Here is a 19,707-nt window from a genome sequence, read left to right on the forward strand (position 1 = left end):
GGTCTTGGCCTTGGGGCTCGGTGCGCTGGTCAGCAGCACTGTCAGACTGGGAAGAGACGGATGGCTGTCTCGAAGGCCAAGGCGGTGCAGAAAGACTGTGCGACTGCGCCGCCGCCGTTCTGTCTCTGGCCGGGGAACGGTGCCGCTCTTTGTGGTGCCGGGAGCGAGACCGGGACCATCTACCATGCCAGTGCCGGGAGGTCGACCGGGATCTCGAGTCCCAATGGTGGGAACGGCTGCGGGAGGACCGGTACCGGGAGCGGTACCGCGAGCCGGATCAGTGCCGATGGCGCCTGTCCGGAGACCAGGACCGGGATCGTCTCCGTGAGTATGTCCGGTACCGCGATGGAGAGCGGTACCGGGACTGCGAGCGGTGTCGAGATCTGGAGCGACGGGAACGTTTTTGGGACCAGGACCTGGAGTAACGTCTGTCCTGCTGGTCAGGGGAAGGAGGCCTCATTATAGCCGGCTTACCCCGCAATTTAACAACCCGCACCGGCGGTGCCGGGGGTTGAGAATGCGTTGGCTCTGTCAACGCTATAAGCTTTCTCGCCGTCGAAAAGGTCTCAGGCATCGACGGGAGAGCGAGCTCGACCGTGGTGTGCACCGGGGAGCAAGGTGGTACCGGACTCGACGGCCCTTGTGGTGCCGGAGTCAATGGTACAGCGCCAGCTTGTTGCGCTGTCGGTGCCGGAGGTCGGGTAGCAGGTCCAGGCGCAGATGGCTTCTTAGGCGCCTTGCGTTGCCCCGACGGAGAGAGGGAACGGTGCCGGGGTGCCGGCTGTTGTTTCCGCTGGACCTCGGTACCGGAACGAACTGGAACCGCCGGCGCGCTCCGCACCGAAGCTGACTGCGGGGCGGCTGGTGCCGGTGCCGCAGGGCTAAGCGCGGACTCCATTAGGAGCTGCTTCAAGCAAAAGTCCCGCTCCTTTTTTGTCCTCGGCGTGAAAGACTTGCAAATGCGGCACTTATCTGGAAGGTGAGACTCTCCTAAGCACCGCAGGCAAGAATCGTGAGCATTTCCAACCGGCATCGGCTTCTGGCAGGCCAAGCACGGCTTAAACCCCGGTGCCTTGGGCATGGGCCCACACCGGGTTGGGGAAAAAGGAAGGGGCTAGCTCCCCAATTTCCCCGAGTAACTATCTGCTAACTACAACTAAACTAGTAAACTAAATCTAACTATACTAATCGAACTATATACAACAACTATGTTAGAGAAACAAGTGAGAAGCTAGGGCTGTGGAGGTCAGCAGTGCCGCACTCCACTGTTCCAACGACCGTCACGGGCGGTAAGAAGGAACTGAGGAGCAGACGGGTCGGCAGGGGTATATATCTACTGCTATAGCGGCGCCACTCCAGGGGGCGCCCAGCCGACCCACCGAGTGTTGCTAGGGTAAAAATCTTCCGACGAGCGTGCACGCGGCGCGCGCACACCTAACTGGAATGCATATGATTAATCACTTGAAGAAGAACAAGATTATTTTTATGCAGGTTTTTTAAATGAAACCCTATATATTTCAAACTGTTGAAATGTTTGACTGAATACAGTGTTCTTTGCAGGGTTTCTTTTTTTAAACCTAAAAAACCATTTCAATCCCAAGAAAATTGCAGCACAAAGGAAAGGATTCCCCTCTAGCAGATTGAGATTCGTTTTGGTCTTCACAGACACCTAAATCTCTTCTATTCCCTACAGCCAACAGTAAATTACTATAAGCTAAGAACTTGAAGCAGTCCTTAGTAGAGAATAATATTATGATCATGCATCTTACAAATGGGGAGATGGAGAAATGTGCTATTACAGCAAACCATATATGTACACAGCATTTCTAATCACCACAAGTTTCAAAGTGAAAATATCAGTTTTAAGCAGTATTCATTTTTTTAAAAACACCACACAACAGGATCAATCAGTAATTGATGTGCTACTCAAATAAATAGAAAATCTGCATTTTAATGTCACATTGAATTTTAGTACATTTCAATCCAAGAAAAAAAATAAATTGAGACATGGTCATGAGTACAGAATTATATATTACAATATGCCTTGTTATATTACATTTGTGGATGTAGTATAAGAAATAACTCGGGCAGATGGAATCTGAACTCATTTAAGTAACTGTCAGGAATAAAGCATTAAATGCATTTCTGAAATAAGTACTTTATTTAATTTCAAAATCTTAAAACAGCATAAGACCTTGGCCTTGTTTAAAAAAGTTTAGTTAACACTGAGCCAGCTGAATAAGTATTTTGAAAGGTTTTAACATACTCAAAATAGAAAATGCTTTCCCCAGTCTTGCATCCAATGAAGGGCTAAATGATTTCTACAGCAGCTTATATGGCTAAATCTATCATGAGCCTTGAACTAGAAATGTACACTACTGAACTCTTCAAGGAATCCAGCAAATTTCAGAAGTTGCTCAGTTCATATGAAAGCAAGACAGTTACTGTATGCAAAAATATTTTTCAAACCGTTCTTAATTTTCAGTTGAAATCTAAAGGCATGGTCTTTTCATTACAAAAAATGTAAAAGTACAACAGAAACTCTAGAGGAAAGTTTTCAGCTATATTGATTTTGCAACCCCTCTGAGAAAAAGGAAACAAACTGGGGAGGGAAAAAAAAAAAAAGGTTGATTAGTTAAGCTTTGTGCTCTAACCAGACTACTTACAGTGATTTTTCAATGGCAAAAGCCCATGCTGACTGGGTGACAACAGTTCCAAATACTTTTGTAATAATTTTTATTTGTATACAAGAACACTAAAATTATCCAGTCATGCATGGTTTGTCTTAAGCATTCTGCATCTCTTTTCCAATCTTGTAGCTAAGGATCTTGTTCCAGTCAATCTTAGTGCGGGTAACTGGCAATTGTCGACGTAAGGCCTTGAAAGTAGTGTCTGACATAGTTTGATAATTCTCACTGATAGCAGTCTGTTAAACAGAGCAAAGAGTTAGAATTATTCAAAACAAACTACACTGGAAAAAAGAAAATAACTGAAACAGTGGCATACATAAACAGATAATTCAAATAATCACAGGATAATGTGTAACCTGTTGTCTCCTGTTTTTAAGTCTTACTAAAATTATGCAGTCTAAAAAAATTAAGATCGCATTTGTTTACAGTAAGCTGTCAAATGGGAGCCCAAAAACTCGGTCTTGGTTTAGAAAGTTAAATATAGGGTTTGAGAGCTAACAGCATTACCATAGACCATAACCTTTCACTATTTTTTCCTATGAGGGTGATCAGTTTGCACATACAGTGCATTTAGGGTTGTCAGAATTAAAAACATTCAAACTGATAATATCAATGTATATTTTAAAGCATTTTTTGAAAGTTGATTTAAATTTTCAGTTGCAGGAAATTAATGACAGCAGATGTTGAGATTCAAAAAATTAAAGCTTTATAACTTAAAAACAAATTGCTTATATCACATCAAAAAATACAAAGTAAATATCTTTAAATCAAATTCAAATTCTCAAGCACTATTCTTCCTTTGCCTAGCAGTAAATTTCAATTATTGATGGAAATATGTTTGTGAAATCAATGCTTAATGATAAGAATCCAATCCTTCCAAACCTAAATATGTGTAAGCTCTACAAGAAGTAACACTTTTAGTCATATGAATTTAAAGTGTACAGTGCTTTTTAGCAAATTAACATAAGTGGGATATAATTTCCTGCCTGAAAGTGATCCTTTATATCAAAAGTTTAATGAACATGGAACTCAAATTTCCAGACTCCTAGAACAGTTATATTTTGCAAACTCTATAAACCTCATGCATTTGAAATACTTGTCTTAGTCATACATCTACCAAAGCTGCTAGAAAACCACCCAAATAAAGTGAGGTCTTGATTCACTTGGATGGAAATTTCCACCAAAATGTGAACTTTTTGCTCTGGTGAAATATTATCTACATATCAAGATGTGTGCATCCAGTCAGAATATTTAACTGTGGACTGGCCTTTCATAAGAGGTTGTGCACTCCTGAAATGAAATAATGTGCATTATACTTGTGCCTAGAAACCCTAGTGAAAATCAGGGTCCTATCATGCTGTACTGTACTGACAAAAAAATCTGCCCTCAAAAAGCTCAGTCTAATTTAAGACACAAGTAGGCGGAACAATCAGAAAGAATGGGGCGGGAAATGAGGGTAACAGACAGCTAGAGTGCAGAACTAAAAGTTATCAGCACAATTAGATTGTCTTGACTCTGTTTCTTAAAGTTATAAAATGAACAGTATTATAGCAATAATCCTTAAAATTGAAATGAAATTCCAAAACTGCATTCACTTAGAAAAGCCAGTTTTCCTACTTCAGTAATATTACATGAGTTTTGGGGCTCAGTCTAAGTGAACACAATATTAGGCAAAATTAAGTATGGTTTTACATACGAGTAATATATTTTGGATGTTTCAGAAGTCATACCTGATACTCATTTTCTGCAGCCTCTACAATTTTTATAAATTCCTTTGCTGTTTGGGCTTCGTTCTAGGAAAGAAAAGATTTGTTTTCAAATTAAGTAACTAAAATGTTACAACTCTAAAAAGGCTGTCAATGAATTATACTTCTCCTGCAATAATAAGATGCTTAAAGTAGCCTTCATTAACCAGACAGTTTATAATAGATTAATTGGGCTCACATAACAAGTGCTATTCAGTTCAAGACTCAATTTGAAAAACGTTCTGCTTCCTAACACCAGAGTAGCTCCATTTTTTCTTTGGTACTATATTTTGAATGCCTGAATTATGCTTTGGTGCTGCATTTCTCTAAATATAGTCTAAACTAAGCTCATTACTACAAAGAGGAAAAACAAGTGAATCTTAAAGAAAATGTGCAGCAGAATCACTGCCTAGTTACTTGTGGGCAAGTCACTATAGAACCATTTATGGAAGCCAAGGCTATTAAATACCTGGGGGCAAGTGAATATAAAACTATTTATACCAGCTAAGAATAGTACATACCAAAATAAGCAAATCCCATTGAGTCCTTCTCCAGTTACTTTTGTCAAAATTATTAGATTTGTCAAACGGACAAGACCAGAGAAACCAGGAGAGATGCGTACTATAACATTATATTTGATTATTCAATAGAAGTGAAAAAAGTCTCTAAAAATATTGTAAAACAATGGTGTTAAAATGTTTAATCTTTACACGGGGCAACCTTAAGAATATGAACAATCAGAGCTCCAAGAGGGTTTCAAGCAAGAGGGTACTGCTGAGCTGAGATATAAGGAATACTGGAACTTGGGGGTCTAGCTTGCACATTTTTAGGAGACTTGGAGATAAGGAGCAGCACATCGTAATTCCAACATTTTTAAATAGACTGGCAGAGAGCCTTGGCCAAGAGTCCCATCCTAAAAGAATGGGTAGTCCTCTCTCCTTTTCTTCTACCAGGGAGTCTGCAGTCAGAACTTGATCTTATGGGAGATAAATTACGCTAACTCCTTGAGGGATATGCCTAGAGGTGACAGTCTCCAGATCTGCAAGAGGAGCTGCTTCCACAGAGAGATGGGAGGAGTTGTCTTCAGCAGTCGGTCTGTAAAAAGGTTCCTGACAATTACAGAAGAGGAAGAGTGGGAGACTAGTGGAGGTGGTGCCCACTTAAGGAAAAAAGAGAAGAGGCCTGAATCCTGCAAAGAGGCAAGGAAGAGATGCTCATATGCTCTATTGAGTTAAGTATCAGAGGGGTAGCCATGTTAGTCTGGATCTGAAAAAGCAGCAAAGAGTCCTGTGGCACCTTATAGACTAACAGAAGTTTTGGAGCATGAGCTTTCGTGGGTGAATACATGCATCCGATGAAGTGGGTATTCACCCACGAAAGCTCATGCTCCAAAATGTCTGTTAGTCTATAAGGTGCCACAGGACTCTTTGCTGCTTCTATTGAGTTAGGCAGTATTTCCTGGATTAACAGCTTCTGCTCAGCTTCCTGAAAAAAAAGCCCATGTGTTGGGAGGTCTGAGAGACACTGAAGGAATCCCCTACTGACCTGGCATACTTATTCATATCTGTCTTCAGCAAGGGAGCTCTGAAATTATTCATTTCAGGCCTGCTGTTGCTGTTAGGAAGCTGCTGCTCAGCCACATGGTGGAGAAGAGGAGAGGGCTCGACAGCTAAGGCACTTTTCCTGCTCTCCCCAAGAGGACAGAGGTCTTTGCCTGTCTTGTCTTATTTAGATTTCAGGCATACAAGGCATAGAAGACACCTGTACAGGAGATACTTGTTGCCGTTCTCCCTGCTAAGAAGAAAGGAAGGCTGTCTGAGGAAGTGCTCAGCACCAAATCTCTTGGTCCTGATTGGTCCTTCAGTACCTGACTGATACGGCAGGACAGGACCCACTGTTGGAAAAGACGGTTACTCACCGTAGTAACTGTTGTTCTTCGAGATGTGTTGCTCCTATCCATTCCAGTCAGGTGTGCGCGCCGTGCGTGCACGGCATCTCGGAACTTTTTTACCCTAGCAACTCCGGCGGGCCGGCTGGCGCCCCCTGGAGTGGCGCCGCTATGGCGCCTGTTATATACCCCAGCCGGCCCATCCACTCCTCAGTTCCTTCTTGCCGGCTACTCCGACAGTGGGGAAGGAGGGCGGGTCTGGAATGGATAGGAGCAACACATCTCGAAGAACAACAGTTACTACGGTGAGTAACCGTCTTTTCTTCGAGTGATTGCTCCTATGCATTCCAGTCAGGTGATTCCCAAGCCTTACCTAGGCGGTGGGGTCGGAGTGAGACGTGGCGGAGTGTAATACCGCTGAGCCGAAGGCTGCATCGTCTCGAGACTGCTGCACCAACGCGTAATGGGAGGCGAAGGTGTGGACCGAAGACCAGGTGGCCGCTCGACAGATGTCCTGGATGGGGACATGGGCCAGGAAGGCGGCGGACGAGGCGTGCGCTCTCGTGGAGTGAGCGGTGAGGCGGCATGGTGGCACGCGAGCAAGCTCGTAGCAGGTCCGGATGCACGCTGTGACCCAGGAGGAAATCCTTTGGGAGGATATCGGCTCGCCTTTCATGCGGTCAGCAACCGCTACGAACAGCTGGGGCGAACGCCGGAAGGGCTTCGTCCGCTCAATGTAGAAAGCGAGCGCCCTGCGGACATCGAGGGTATGTAGCTGTTGTTCCCGAGGCGAGGCATGCGGCTTTGGAAAGAAAACCGGGAGAAAGATCTCCTGGTTCAGGTGGAAGGGCGAGACCACCTTTGAGAGGAAGGCCGGGTGAGGTCGAAGCTGCACCTTGTCCCCGTGGAAGACGGTGTATGGAGGACTAACAGTTAGAGCGCGTAGCTCAGAGACTCGCCTCGCTGATGTAATGGCTACGAGGAAGGCCGTCTTCCAGGAGAGGTAGAGCAGGGAACACGTGGCCAAGGGCTCGAAGGGGGGACCCATCAGCTTGGCCAGCATGAGGTTCAAATCCCAGGTCGGGGCAGGACGCCGCACCGGCGGGTACAAGCGGTCCAGGCCTTTAAGGAAGCGGGAAACCATCTGGTTGGAGAAGATGGACCGACCTTCCACGGATGGACGAAAGGCGGCCACTGCTGCAGGGTGAACCCTCAAGGAGGAGACCGCCAGACCTTGCTCCTTGAGGTACCAGAGGTAGTCCAGGATGGTAGGGACAGGGACTACGAAGGGATTGAGGCCTCGTTGGTCACACCAGAGCGCGAACCGCTTCCACTTCGCCAGATAGGTGGAGCGAGTGGAAGGCTTTCTGCTCTCTAGCAGGACTTGCTGCACTGCCACCGAACAGTCCCTCTCTGCGTGGGTCAACCACTCAGGTACCAAGCTGTAAGATGAAGGGACTGCAGGCTCGGATGGCGGAGCCTGCCGAAGTCCTGGGTGATGAGGTCCGGCCACAACGGAAGGGGGATGGGATCCCGAACGGAGAGCTCGAGCAGCAGGGAGTACCAATGCTGCCTTGGCCAGGCCGGAGCTATGAGAATGACGGTGGCTCCGTCCCTCCGAAGCTTCTGTAGCACCCGGTGTACGAGCGGGAACAGAGGGAAGGCGTAGAGGAGGCGATCCTTCCAGGAATACAGGAAGGCATCCCGACAGGGAGCCCGGCGAGTGACCCCAGAACGAGCAAAATAGGTGGCACTTCCTGTTCTCCTTGGACGCGAATAGGTCTACTTGGGGAAACCCCCACCTCTGGAAGATCGTGTGCACTACGTCTGGACGGAGGAACCACTCGTGGGAGAGGAACGACCTGCTGAGATGGTCGGCCAGCGTGTTCTGCACACCCGGAAGAAAGGACGCTTCCAGGTGAATGGAGTGGGTCACGCAGAAGTCCCACAGGAGCATCGCTTCCTTGCAGAGGAGGGAGGAGCGGGCTCCGCCCTGCTTGTTCACGTAGAACATTGCTGTTGTATTATCCGTGAACACTGTCACACAGCGGCCTTGCAGGTGGGTGCAGAAGGTGCGACAGGCCAGACGGATCGCTCGCAGCTCGCGTACATTGATGTGGAGAGCGAGCTCCTGGGGCGACCACAGACCCTGGGTGTGAAGGTCGCCCAGGTGAGCTCCCCAACCGAGTGCTGAGGCATCCGTGGTCAGAGTGGCGGACGGGCGAGGCGGATGGAACGGGACTCCCGCACAGACGACCTGCGGGTCTAGCCACCAGTTGAGGGAGTCGAGGGTCGGCCTGGAGACTGTGACCACCATATCTATGGGATCTCGATGCGGTCGGTACACCGACGCGAGCCAAGACTGGAACGGGCGGAGGTGGAGCCGCGCGTACGCGGTGACATACGTGCATGATGCCATGTGGCCTAGGAGGCGGAGGCAGGAGCGCACCGTCGTGGTCGGGAAGGAGACGAGGTCCCGGATGATGGAGACCATCGTCTGATGTCGAGATTGCGGTAGGCAGGCGCGAGCTAACAAGGAGTCGAGGACCGCTCCAATGAACTCCACCCGCTGTGACGGAATCAAAGTGGACTTCTCGGCGTTGATGAGAAGACCGAGTCGCTGAAAGAGGGACAGGATTTGTGTCATCTGGTCCATTACCAGCTGTCGAGACTGTCCGCGAATCAGCCAGTCGTCGAGATACGGGTAGACGTGTATCTGACGACGGCAGAGGGCTGCGGCCACCACTGCCATGCATTTGGTAAACACCCTCGGTGCGGTAGCGAGCCCGAATGGTAACACGGCGAACTGGTAGTGGGCATTGTTGACCACAAAACGGAGGTAACGTCGATGAGGAGGATAGATCGCGACATGGAAGTAGGCGTCTTTCATGTCGAGGGCGGCAAACCAGTCTCCCGGATCCAGAGAGGGAATGATGGTCCCCAAGGTGACCATGCGAAACTTGGGCTTGAGCAGGTATTTGTTCAGCTCGCGAAGGTCCAGGATAGGACGTAGCCCTCCTTTCGCCTTGGGGATGAGAAAATAACGGGAATAGAATCCCCTGCCCCGCCTGTCTTGAGGCACTGCCTCTATGGCACCCACGCTCAACAGAGTCTGGACCTCCTGTAAGAGGAGTTGCTCGTGAGAGGGGTCCCTGAAGAGGGACAGGGAGGGTGGGTGGGAAGGGGGGGGCGAAAAACTGAAGGCGGTATCCCGACTGGACTGTTTGAAGCACCCAGTCGTCCGTTGTTAATTGGGACCATGCCAAAAAGAAATGGGACAGGCGGTTGTAAAATAAAGGGGTAGGATCTGGTAGGGAGAGTGATGGGCCGTCCTCGGGCGTCCCATCAAAAGGCTGGCTTGGAGCCTTGCGGGGTCTTGGAAGGGGCCTGGCCCTGGCTACGCCTGTTGCCGGATTGACGACGGCGATTTTGCCCCGGCCGCCTGCTGTTATACGGGCGGTACCGCTGTTGAGGGAAAGACCGGGAGGGTTGTTGCCGGAAGGACCTGCGCTGTGGAGCTGGAGTGTGCATCCCTAGGGTGCGGATGGCAACTCGACCGTCCTTCAGGGTCTGGATCCGGGAATCAGTCTTTTCGGAAAAGAGACCCTGAGTGTCAAAGGGCAGGTCCTGTAATGTGTATTGCACCTCTGGCGGCAGGGTGGAGGACTGGAGCCAGGAGATGCGGCGCATCATCACCCCGGAGGCCAAGGTCCGAGCCCCCGAGTCCGCGGCGTCGAGGGCGGCCGTGATGGAGGACCTGGATGATTTCTTGCCCTCGTCCAGCATTGCTGAGAACTCCGGGCGGGAGGCTGTCGGCAGGAGCTCCGTAAACTTTGCCAGGGACGTCATGATGTCAAAGACGTACCTGGCGAGGAGGACCATCTGGTTGGCGATGCGCATCTGTAGGCTGCCTGCCGAGTAGACCTTGCGGCCTAACAGGTCCATTCTCCGCGCGTCTTTCGACTTTGGCGCAGGGGCAGGTTGACCATGCCTCTCCCGGTCGTTGACCGACTGGACAACCAACGAGTCCGGGGTTGGGTGAGTATATAGATACTCATAGCCCGTGGGGGGGACGGAATACTTGCGCTCTACCCCACGAGCCGTAGGAGGGATGGACGCAGGCGTCTGCCAAAGTGTGGTGGCGTTTTTCTGAATTGTTCGCACAAACGGCAACGCCACTCTCACGGGAGCCTTGGACCCGACGACGTTAGTTATGGGGTCCTCGTCCTCCTGGACCTCCGCCACCGGAAGAGCCATAGCCGTCACCACGCGGCGAAGAAGGTCTTGGTGGGCCTTCAGATCTATAGGCGGAGGCTCCTTGGCAGAAGCTCCGGCCACCGCCTCATCCGGTGAGGACGACGAAGACAACCCCTGGACAGCGGCCTCTGTTGAAGGATCTGCAGACTGCTCGCCGGCTGGGTTGGGCTGCATGGACTCCTCGTGGTCCGGCTCACGTGCAGGAGAAGGGGGCGGTCGGCTAACCGTCGCCTCTGGTACCCTGCGCTCGGAAGCAGGAGCTCTCGGGGGCAATGGCACCCCCTGAGTCTCGTACTGGGCCCACGGCACCCAGAAGCCCCACTGCTGTGCCCCCTGAGGATGACCTTGTGGGGTAGGCCGAAGGTGGAAAGCGCCGTCCACTGCGGAGGTGACCGATGCAGAGCGGGACGGCCATGGCGGTGCCGAGGCGCTGATGGAGGGCGCCGCCGACCGAGGCAGATCGGGCCCGGACGGTGCCGAGGATCGGTGCAGGCTCTCACGGTGCCGGGACGGTAACCGAGACCAACGGGAGCCGCGGTGCCGGGAGCTCGACCGGTGCCGGGAGCTCGACCGGGAGCCGGATCTGCGGTGCCGGACCTGCGGTGCCGGGAGTGGCTGCGTGGGGAACGGTGCCGGGAACGGTGCCGGGACGGAGACCCTCGTCGGTGCCGACGCGACGGCGATCGGGACCTGGTACGACGTCGGGAGTGCGATCGGTACCGCGATGACGAGCGGTACCGAGACTGCGACCGACGTCGAGACGGCGATCGGTACCGCGATGGGGAGCGGTGCCGAGATCGCGATCGACGGGACGGTGACCTGCGGCGGGACCGGGAACGTGACCGGGACCGCCGTCCGTGCCATCTGTCCGGAGAGGGCGGCCGAAGCATCCTGGCCGGTTTCCCTGCCGATACGACAGCCCGCGCCGGCGGTGCCGGGGGCCGGAGGCTCCCTACCAGTGCCTCTATGAGCTGTATTAGCTCGCGTGCCGAGGAGAAAGTCTCCGGCGTTGATGGCAGCCGAGGCTCAACCACGGTCGGTGCCGGGGAGCGTGGCGATGCCGGACTCGACGGCCCTTGCGGCGCCGGAGTCAAGGGCCCGGTGCACAGCTTGTGCACGGCCACCGCGGGGCCCGCAGGTGGCGCAACAGTCTTCGCTGAGTCCTCAGCGCGGGCCTTAGCAAGTGCCTTCGCCAGCTTGTGTTTCCTTGAAGGCGAGAGCGAGCGGTGCCGGGTCTTCGAAGCCACTGGCTTAGGCTGTGGTGCCGCGGTGCCGGCGCGGACGGTGCCGGGGGTTGGAGCGACGCCTCCATTAGGAGTTGTTTCAAGCGAATATCTCGCTCCTTGCGAGTTCGCGGCTTGAAGGCGGAACAGAAAGAGCACTTATCTGTTCTATGTCCTTCGCCCAGGCAACGGAGGCAGGCGTCGTGTGGATCCCCAATTGGCATAGGCCGCTGGCACGACGCGCAGGGCATAAAGCCCGGTGCCTCGGGCATGAGCCCGCACCGGGGGAGGAAAGGGAGGGGATACCCCCCTTAACCTTATGCTAAACCTAACTAATTAACTATGAAAAACTATCTACACTAAGTACTAAACGAACTATATACACGAGAAAGTAGCGAGAGCTAGGGTTGTGGAGGACAGATAGCACTCCACAGTTCCAACTGGCCGTCACGGGCGGTAAGAAGGAACTGAGGAGCGGACGGGCCGGCTGGGGTATATAACAGGCGCCATAGCGGCGCCACTCCAGGGGGTGCCAGCCGGCCCGCCGGAGTTGCTAGGGTAAAAAAGTTCCGAGATGCCGTGCACGCGCGGCGCGCACACCTGACTGGAATGCATAGGAGCAATCACTCGAAGAAGAACTGTCCCCTCAGTCTCTACTGAAGCAACTGTCAGCTGAAAAGAGCATGAGCAAGGACTTTGGTCCCTTTACTTATGACTCAGAAGTAATTTCCATGCCTACAACTTCTGAAATTTTATCATTTAGCACCACCCTTCCCCACTCTGTATGCTGTTATGATGATAGGAAAGCCAGTGAGCCTTGCTTTATTATTTTTTTAATATACATTTATTTTAATTCACAACGTTCTTTGTTAAATCCAGTTTGGCCCAGTTCTTCATCAGCATCTCATGACCATCTGAGATGCTTTCAAATTGTACTTTTTCCATTCCCTTCTGCTAATTTAATGTCATTGACAAGTTTATTAATGGACACTCCAAGCAGAAAATATAAATGTTTATTCACTTCCTCATGCCTTCTACCAGCATACCAGTCATGGTATTTTATTATTAAGAGCAATTATTAGTTCACGCTGCACTAAGACAGCACCAGTCCCTACAGAGAACAAGCCTTAGGATGCAACTGTTGTTTCCACACACAGGGTTTTTAGGCATTTCCTCCCTAATGCACCATAACCACCTCTATCAAAAAGGGACAGCTAAGAAGAAACAAGGCCTGTATCTAGCGGGCGTGGAGCCTCTGAACTGCAGAATATCTGAAGTTTTGTCTCCACCCCCGAAATGGATTTAAATGTCCATGAAAGCAAAGGTCTGACATCACTGGTCACAAATAGGCTAGACCAGTTCAAGCTAACACTAGTTATGGAGTTCTCCCCTAACACACTGCTATTTTTAGAGCCCTCATCTTCTCCTAAGCAAATGCTGCCAATTTGTGTGCCAATAATTGGGAGGGGAAGGAGAGAGTGTTCAGCGGGTACTACTTCAGACCAAACTCATTGCACATTCAAAATCTAATTCCATAAGCCACATGGCACCTACAATTAACAGTTTAAGAAGAGTTAGAGTAAGTGCCGATAAATAAGTAAGTAAGTGCAGACAGTTCAAGATAACTATAATCTCACAACTAAAATTAATCTGTCTTGTTTCTTTAAAAAAGTCACAAGCAAAAAAAAGTCATGCAGCAAATTCAGATTATAGTATTCTGGAGGATTTAAGAGAAGACAGCAGACATCGATACATGCAATGTAAAAATATTAGCTATCTACTTGCATGTACAATTTTATTCACCTATTTCTAAATAGTGAAAGGATCTTATGTCAGAATGTCTAACCGGCATTTTTCTGTAGAATACCAAGGCAGAACTCATGCTGAGCATCAAAAGTCTTAACACTGTCATATTAAACACATCCAAAACCTACACCAAAAATGTGTCACTTAAACATATAATGAGATCTTGTAAAAAGATAACTTACAGACACTGTTAATGAATCTTGTATGTCTTTATGGCTCACTAGCTGAACATTACCATCTTCATAATAGTGAACCTATGCAAAAGTAAGACAATAAATATCAGTACTACAGCTATTGAATCAGCATGGTGGTAAAATGCCAACATTAAACACACTTTTCTGGGGGAAGAGAGAGATCTGTTGGAGGTGCATTTCCACTGAAATGCAGAGTTATACTTGAAGTGCTCAGCATGTATGTGCTCAGAGTAGCACTTTTCATGTCCAGGAAATTTATTTTGCAATTAACAGTTCATTTTATCCAAGGTAGCAGAAAGGTGTTGTTCTTTAGGAAACTTATTGGAAGCTACTCAAGTAATGAGGATTGACTTTGCTCAAGGAGAGTTTTGGCAAAGCTTCAGGCTGCAGTGTGTTGCTGCCCTCCTTGCTCACCCAGACTGTTTGCTGGAGGCAGTGTGACATCTTATATTAAGCAAGCCCAGGTGATCTTTCTAAAAAGAATACTCTCCGGCACAATAATGTTAGTAACCTAACTAGTAGACACAGCAGAATAAGTTTGGAAACTCTTGGTCTCTCCTCAAAAAGGTTTACTGTACTCCTCCTCTGCCCTCAATTTACAGTCCTACCAGTCTTAGTCTTAGATTCTTTAAAGGTATTAAAACTAATCTTGATAAAGTCAATGAGTTAAAAACTGGAGTGATTTAAAGACATTGAAAATGTAGGATTATAATGCTGATCACTGGTTTCCATGTGGGGGATTTAAACACCAATAGGAAATTAAAGAGGTACACCTTGAGCACTTAGATGTAAGGTTATTCACAACCAATGACATGGTATTGAAGAGTAATGGATATCTTTACAATTTAAACTGGAATCTTTGGAAAATACTAAAGATAAGAGGATTTTGGCCTTTACTGACAGAATCAAAAGGAAATGATGTACATGCAATTGCAACTGAAACTGAAAGACAGGTCTTGAAACTGAACCTTGACACAGAAAATTAGGGTTTTTTTTTAGGTTTTTGGGGCCCTAGAGATCATTGATTTAAAAAAGGGGGGGGGGCAACTGAACTGTAAATTGTGCCTAATAAGCTGTGGGATATGCCTATCCATGATTACCTTTTTAATGACTTTCACAGGGGTACATCAATGGCACTGTATAAATATAAATGCTGTTTCCAAAATGAAACAAGGATTTTTTTTTTAAGGGTAAGGGGACATATTTTTGCCACAACTGGTAAACAGAACATACACCATTCATTCAGTTGAATTTATAGAGAAGTTACCCCTCTAAAGAGATGAAAAAGGTGCCACCATTCATGATCAGAAAATGAGAATCTGATATAGTTGAAGAAACATTTCTTGCAAAAGAGACAGACTCTGCCCATGATGCACAGCAAATCATAAAACACAGGCAACTATATTAGCATCAAGTAGATTCCTCAAATAGAGGCTCCAACAATCGCTCTTTTAGGAAAAGCTGACTTTCTGCCTTCCAATAGGGACTGGTGAGGAGGTACGTTAGTGATTTCTAATGTATATGTGTATTCATTAATTTGGCTGCTCTTGTAATGAGTCTGGTAGGGTATTCAAGGAAATGTTTGACTTTTTTAACAATGTAATCACTGATTCTTAATCCTTTTTTAGAAAGTGTTTCCATTTGCATTGTAGAAGCAGCATACACCTCCTGGAACAAGGAGCATATTCCTCTCATCCTAGCCTAAAGCTGCATTCAGCCTTCTTTGACCAGACACCAACCCTTTTGATACAGGAGGCGAGAGGAAAAACAAAACAAAAACAAAAAACAAACCAACTCCCTGCTCCACAACACACAAAATGGGATGAGTCTCCGAAGCCCTCCATCATCCATTTTTACAATATAATATATATATGAATGCATGAATGAATATTTATAGACAGAATTAATGCCAGTTTATTTTAAAATACTGCAGAATGATTAATGAAATGTGTATCTATTCCATTTTTTCTTGCACCACAATTATTATTGTTACTATATCGCCATGAGATTCCCCCAGTTGAAAAAAACTAGAGACCTTCTAAACACGGAAGTATACAATTTATGATAAGCCTACCTGAATTTTCAAGATGCCAGCCACCTGAGTGGTTGAAGGGGTGATTGCAAACTTCCATTCTGACCTCCAACGGCCATTCCTTAAAAATAAAAACAGCAGGTATAAATAAGGCAGGGAAAATAATTTGAATAAAATGTTGAATTTCAAACACTTAGTGTTGCTCTACTAGTGCCAAACTTAGTTTATAATTTGAGATCGTTAAGGGGGGGTAGTATGGGAAGAACACAATATTCTTATAAAAGAAAATCACTCATGGTTTTAAGACACAAACATTTGGGAAAAATGGGGACTCTGTGGGAACACTTACTGCTGCTTTTGGATACGGAGCAAGATTTATTTATTCATACAGACATTCTAACAGGAATATTTTCTTTGTCTCTAAAAATGTTCCTCATTATTAATTACTTGCCAATTGGGCACGTGTAGCTGAGTACTGTTTAGAACAAAGGAAGACTCACTGGATGATTTCCAGCAACAGTCACTTTTTTGCAGCCCATTAGATTTAGAATCTGCATTTTTATTAAAAAAATACCAAAATACCTATGAATCACTACAATATTAACTGTAGCTAAGGCTTTGGACTGCTCTGATAGAAACAAAGCTCCAGAATTGTGGGCATTCCTTCCATTAGAAAGGAATGTAATAGTTTTCCCAAACCACTCAAGGGGAGATTGTATCTTTCCACATGTCTGAAATACAGGTAGGCTACATTTCAAACTTTGCCTCCCTGCAAGGCATACACATCTGAAAAGGTTAGTGCAGGGGTCAGCAACCTTTCAGAAGTGGTGTGCCGAGTCTTCATTTATTCACTCTAATTAACGGTTTTGCGTGCCAGTAATACATTTTAATGTTTTTAGAAGGTCTCTTTCTATACATCTATAATATATAACTAAACTATTGTTGTATGTAAAGTAAATAAGGTTTTTTAAATGTTTAAGAAGCTTCATTTAAAATGAAATTAAAAGGCAGAGCCCCCCAGAACAGTGGCCAGGACCCAGGCAATGAGAGTGCCACTGAAAATCAGCTCGCGTGCCGCCTTTGGCACGTGTGCCATAGGTTGCCTACCCCTGGGTTAGTGGATCATTCTGTCAGGAAAAAAAAAAGCTATATTGAGACAGCTTCTGGGCTGTCTCAATTTCTATTCCATGTATGTATTTAAGAAAGAAACAGTTTGGGTACAGCATAAACTCACTTTCCACAAGAAGATTAGCTACAGATTTTATTCCCTTTCAGAAGGTAACAATACTGAGACAAAAAAGCAGTTTAAGATTACCAAATAATTAATCCACACAGATTGATGTAGAAATGCTCCACTGAATATATTTCAGGTGACAAGTTAATGCCTAAATCCATTACACCTTAGGCTATAATTTCAGAACTCAAAGTCCAAGCAAGGTAGGGTTTTATAAGTACTTAGCTATCTTTGGGTGGGGTAGAGAGCGTAAGGTTCTGCAGAAGCTGTTGGTTCAGTGTTTCTTGAGTCACTAGTTTCCCAGCTAGGCTGCTAGATGGCACTGTAATGCTACAAGTGCCATAACACTGAGATCCTACCATCTTGCAGCTACAAGAAGTGCCAAAAAATCCTTTATAAACAGATGTTAGCCACAGTGCCCTAACTAAACTCTAACTTGTGTTACTACATTCTGCATACCTAAGATTCTTCTTGTTTCAGTGTGAAGAACATATTCTTCACTTCCTGAACAGTTACAGGATGGTAACTAGTATTCTGCAGGTCGTTAAATAATTGCAATGTTTCACTCCAGCAGAGCCTACATTTTAGTGAAAAATAAGTCATTTAAATGGTTTGTAAAGTCCTTATCATAATTAAAGTCATAACCATTACAGTGAGTAATCATTGCTGAACCAAGGATTGCTAGAAGCTTGTTGCACACATACCAAAAGGCTTTCAACTGCTTTTTAAAATTATTTTATGCAATGTCTCTTTACTAATTTATCTATTTTATTTATTAGCTGTCAGCTGTTTTCCAACAGAACTTTCCATTGGAAAATTTCCATTGATAAGAGTCATATTGCATTTCACAGGAATATGTCAATTTCACTGGCTCTTCGACTAGGCAGATCTGTCTGTTTTTCTGCCAGCTTGGCTGCTGTGCAGCTGGGAGAGCCTGGTAACTCAGGCTCTGGGAAACTCTAGTTTCCCTGATCTACAGCAGGAAGCACAGCAGCCCTTGAAGCCCCAATGCAAACCATATAGCTATCAGGGCTTCCAGGCTCCCAGCTTCTCAGTAGCCTGAGTTCTGGGCAGCTTAGTGAGCCTTGTCAATTTTGTTTGTATTGTGTATCCATTTCCCCTTTTAAGAGAAAACTCAGCCATTTGAAATCTAAAAGTTACTTGTATTTTTGGACTAAAATCAATATTATGTCAATATATTCTAACCAAAGATACATTAATATCAAATTAATTCACATTTATAAGCTAGTCAGCATAAGTCAGAACATCAAAAGCATTGCCATTTTACATTTTATCAGCTCTGCTGGTTAAGTGAACAGACTGCAAGGCATTATATTGGCTAACACCAAATAATCTCACTGGCTGATACAGATGCATAATAGAATAATTATGCATATCCAATGTTGGCTTCCTGAACTAATGATGTATGACCTCTCTTTGTAGATGGGAATGGAAAGATGTGCATGGATATCGTATTACCAAAGAGGGCATAGCACAAGAGAGAGAAATAGTGTTCTCTAACAATTACATCCACCAACTATGGAGCACTCTCTTCCTTAACAATAATAGCAGACCACTGCATGCAACTCAGACCGTACTCCTTCTGAAGCTATCCAGCAGTTCACTTCCAATGTTGCAAAACAGTCTTCACACAGTTGTGAGTGATTTGATTTTAGTTATTAACCAGATTAAATATTTCTCCTTTTTGCTCTGTAAAAGTTTATCTATCCAACAAATTCCAAACTTACACAAAAGTTTACTGTTTGCCAAAATCTGGTGGGTAAAGGTCTAGTGCATGTGACTAATCAGAGAAAATTTGTTAAAATGATAGCATTTTCCATTCTTTGCTAGTCACATCCACAAATCCTCACTATGGGACTTCATCCTGAAGAGTAAAGAAATTAACAGGAGGGAACACACACGTGGAGACAATATATTGTGTGTATTTTATATATAGAAAAGAACTATAAAGCCACATAAGGAAAAGTTACTCATTTTTAATTCTGCTTTTTTGAGGACATTATACAAGATTCCACTCTTGGGTCTCATTTTCATAGCATGACAGAGGTTGGAAATTCCCTGGCTCTCAGACGTTAGGCCCTCTAAGATTTAGTCATTGAGCTTGAGCACCTATATCTAAAGCAACAAGTGTGCTACTCTGATGGGAAAACGTCCAGGAAGTTGTACATAAGAATTAAAAAGCCTCTGACACTGATGAGAAAATATCTGCTATGAGTTTCTCTCTTAAATCTTTTCTACTGTGAAAATTAAATATTAACTGATGACATTTTGCATCAAGTGTTTTGCTTGAGTTTCTGACACATACGCTTCTCTTTCTCACTTCATGTGCTCTTTTGGAGAAGCTGAAACTAATGGATTTTTCAGTTTCTGTATGGCTCCTTTATTTTACGGGGAGGAGATGTTGGGGCGGGAGCTGGATTTCCCTTTACCCGGAGTAACAAATTCCTGGGAAGTTTTAAGAGCTGAAGAATTTGAAAAGTTTCTGGTGAAGTTTCTTAGCCACCACAGCTTGTCCTTTTGACACATGTTGCTCTAGGATAGAGACCGATCTGGCCAAGAGGACTCATGAAGAAAAAGCCCTAACAAGGCATTTCTCCTTATTTCTAAAAAAAAACCC

At 46.3% G+C, this 19,707-nt stretch overlaps 1 protein-coding gene across 1 annotated transcript in view; it reads right to left on the minus strand.

The window, feature by feature from the left end:
- Positions 1 to 1,931: 1,931 nt before the first annotated feature.
- Positions 1,932 to 19,707, minus strand: part of CAPZA2 (capping actin protein of muscle Z-line subunit alpha 2) — a 52,173-nt gene continuing 34,397 nt past the window's right edge. Inside the window, exons 7-10 of the mRNA XM_045001176.1 lie at positions 15,878 to 15,956; positions 13,792 to 13,863; positions 4,421 to 4,483; positions 1,932 to 2,926 (exon numbers count right to left, since the gene is read on the minus strand). Coding sequence (XP_044857111.1) covers positions 2,786 to 2,926; positions 4,421 to 4,483; positions 13,792 to 13,863; positions 15,878 to 15,956 — 355 coding nt within the window. The 3' untranslated portion in view covers positions 1,932 to 2,785. The remainder of the gene's footprint in view (positions 2,927 to 4,420; positions 4,484 to 13,791; positions 13,864 to 15,877; positions 15,957 to 19,707) is intronic.

This window comes from Mauremys mutica, chromosome 1 (genome assembly GCF_020497125.1).
Source record: "Mauremys mutica isolate MM-2020 ecotype Southern chromosome 1, ASM2049712v1, whole genome shotgun sequence".
NCBI lineage: Eukaryota > Metazoa > Chordata > Testudines > Geoemydidae > Mauremys > Mauremys mutica.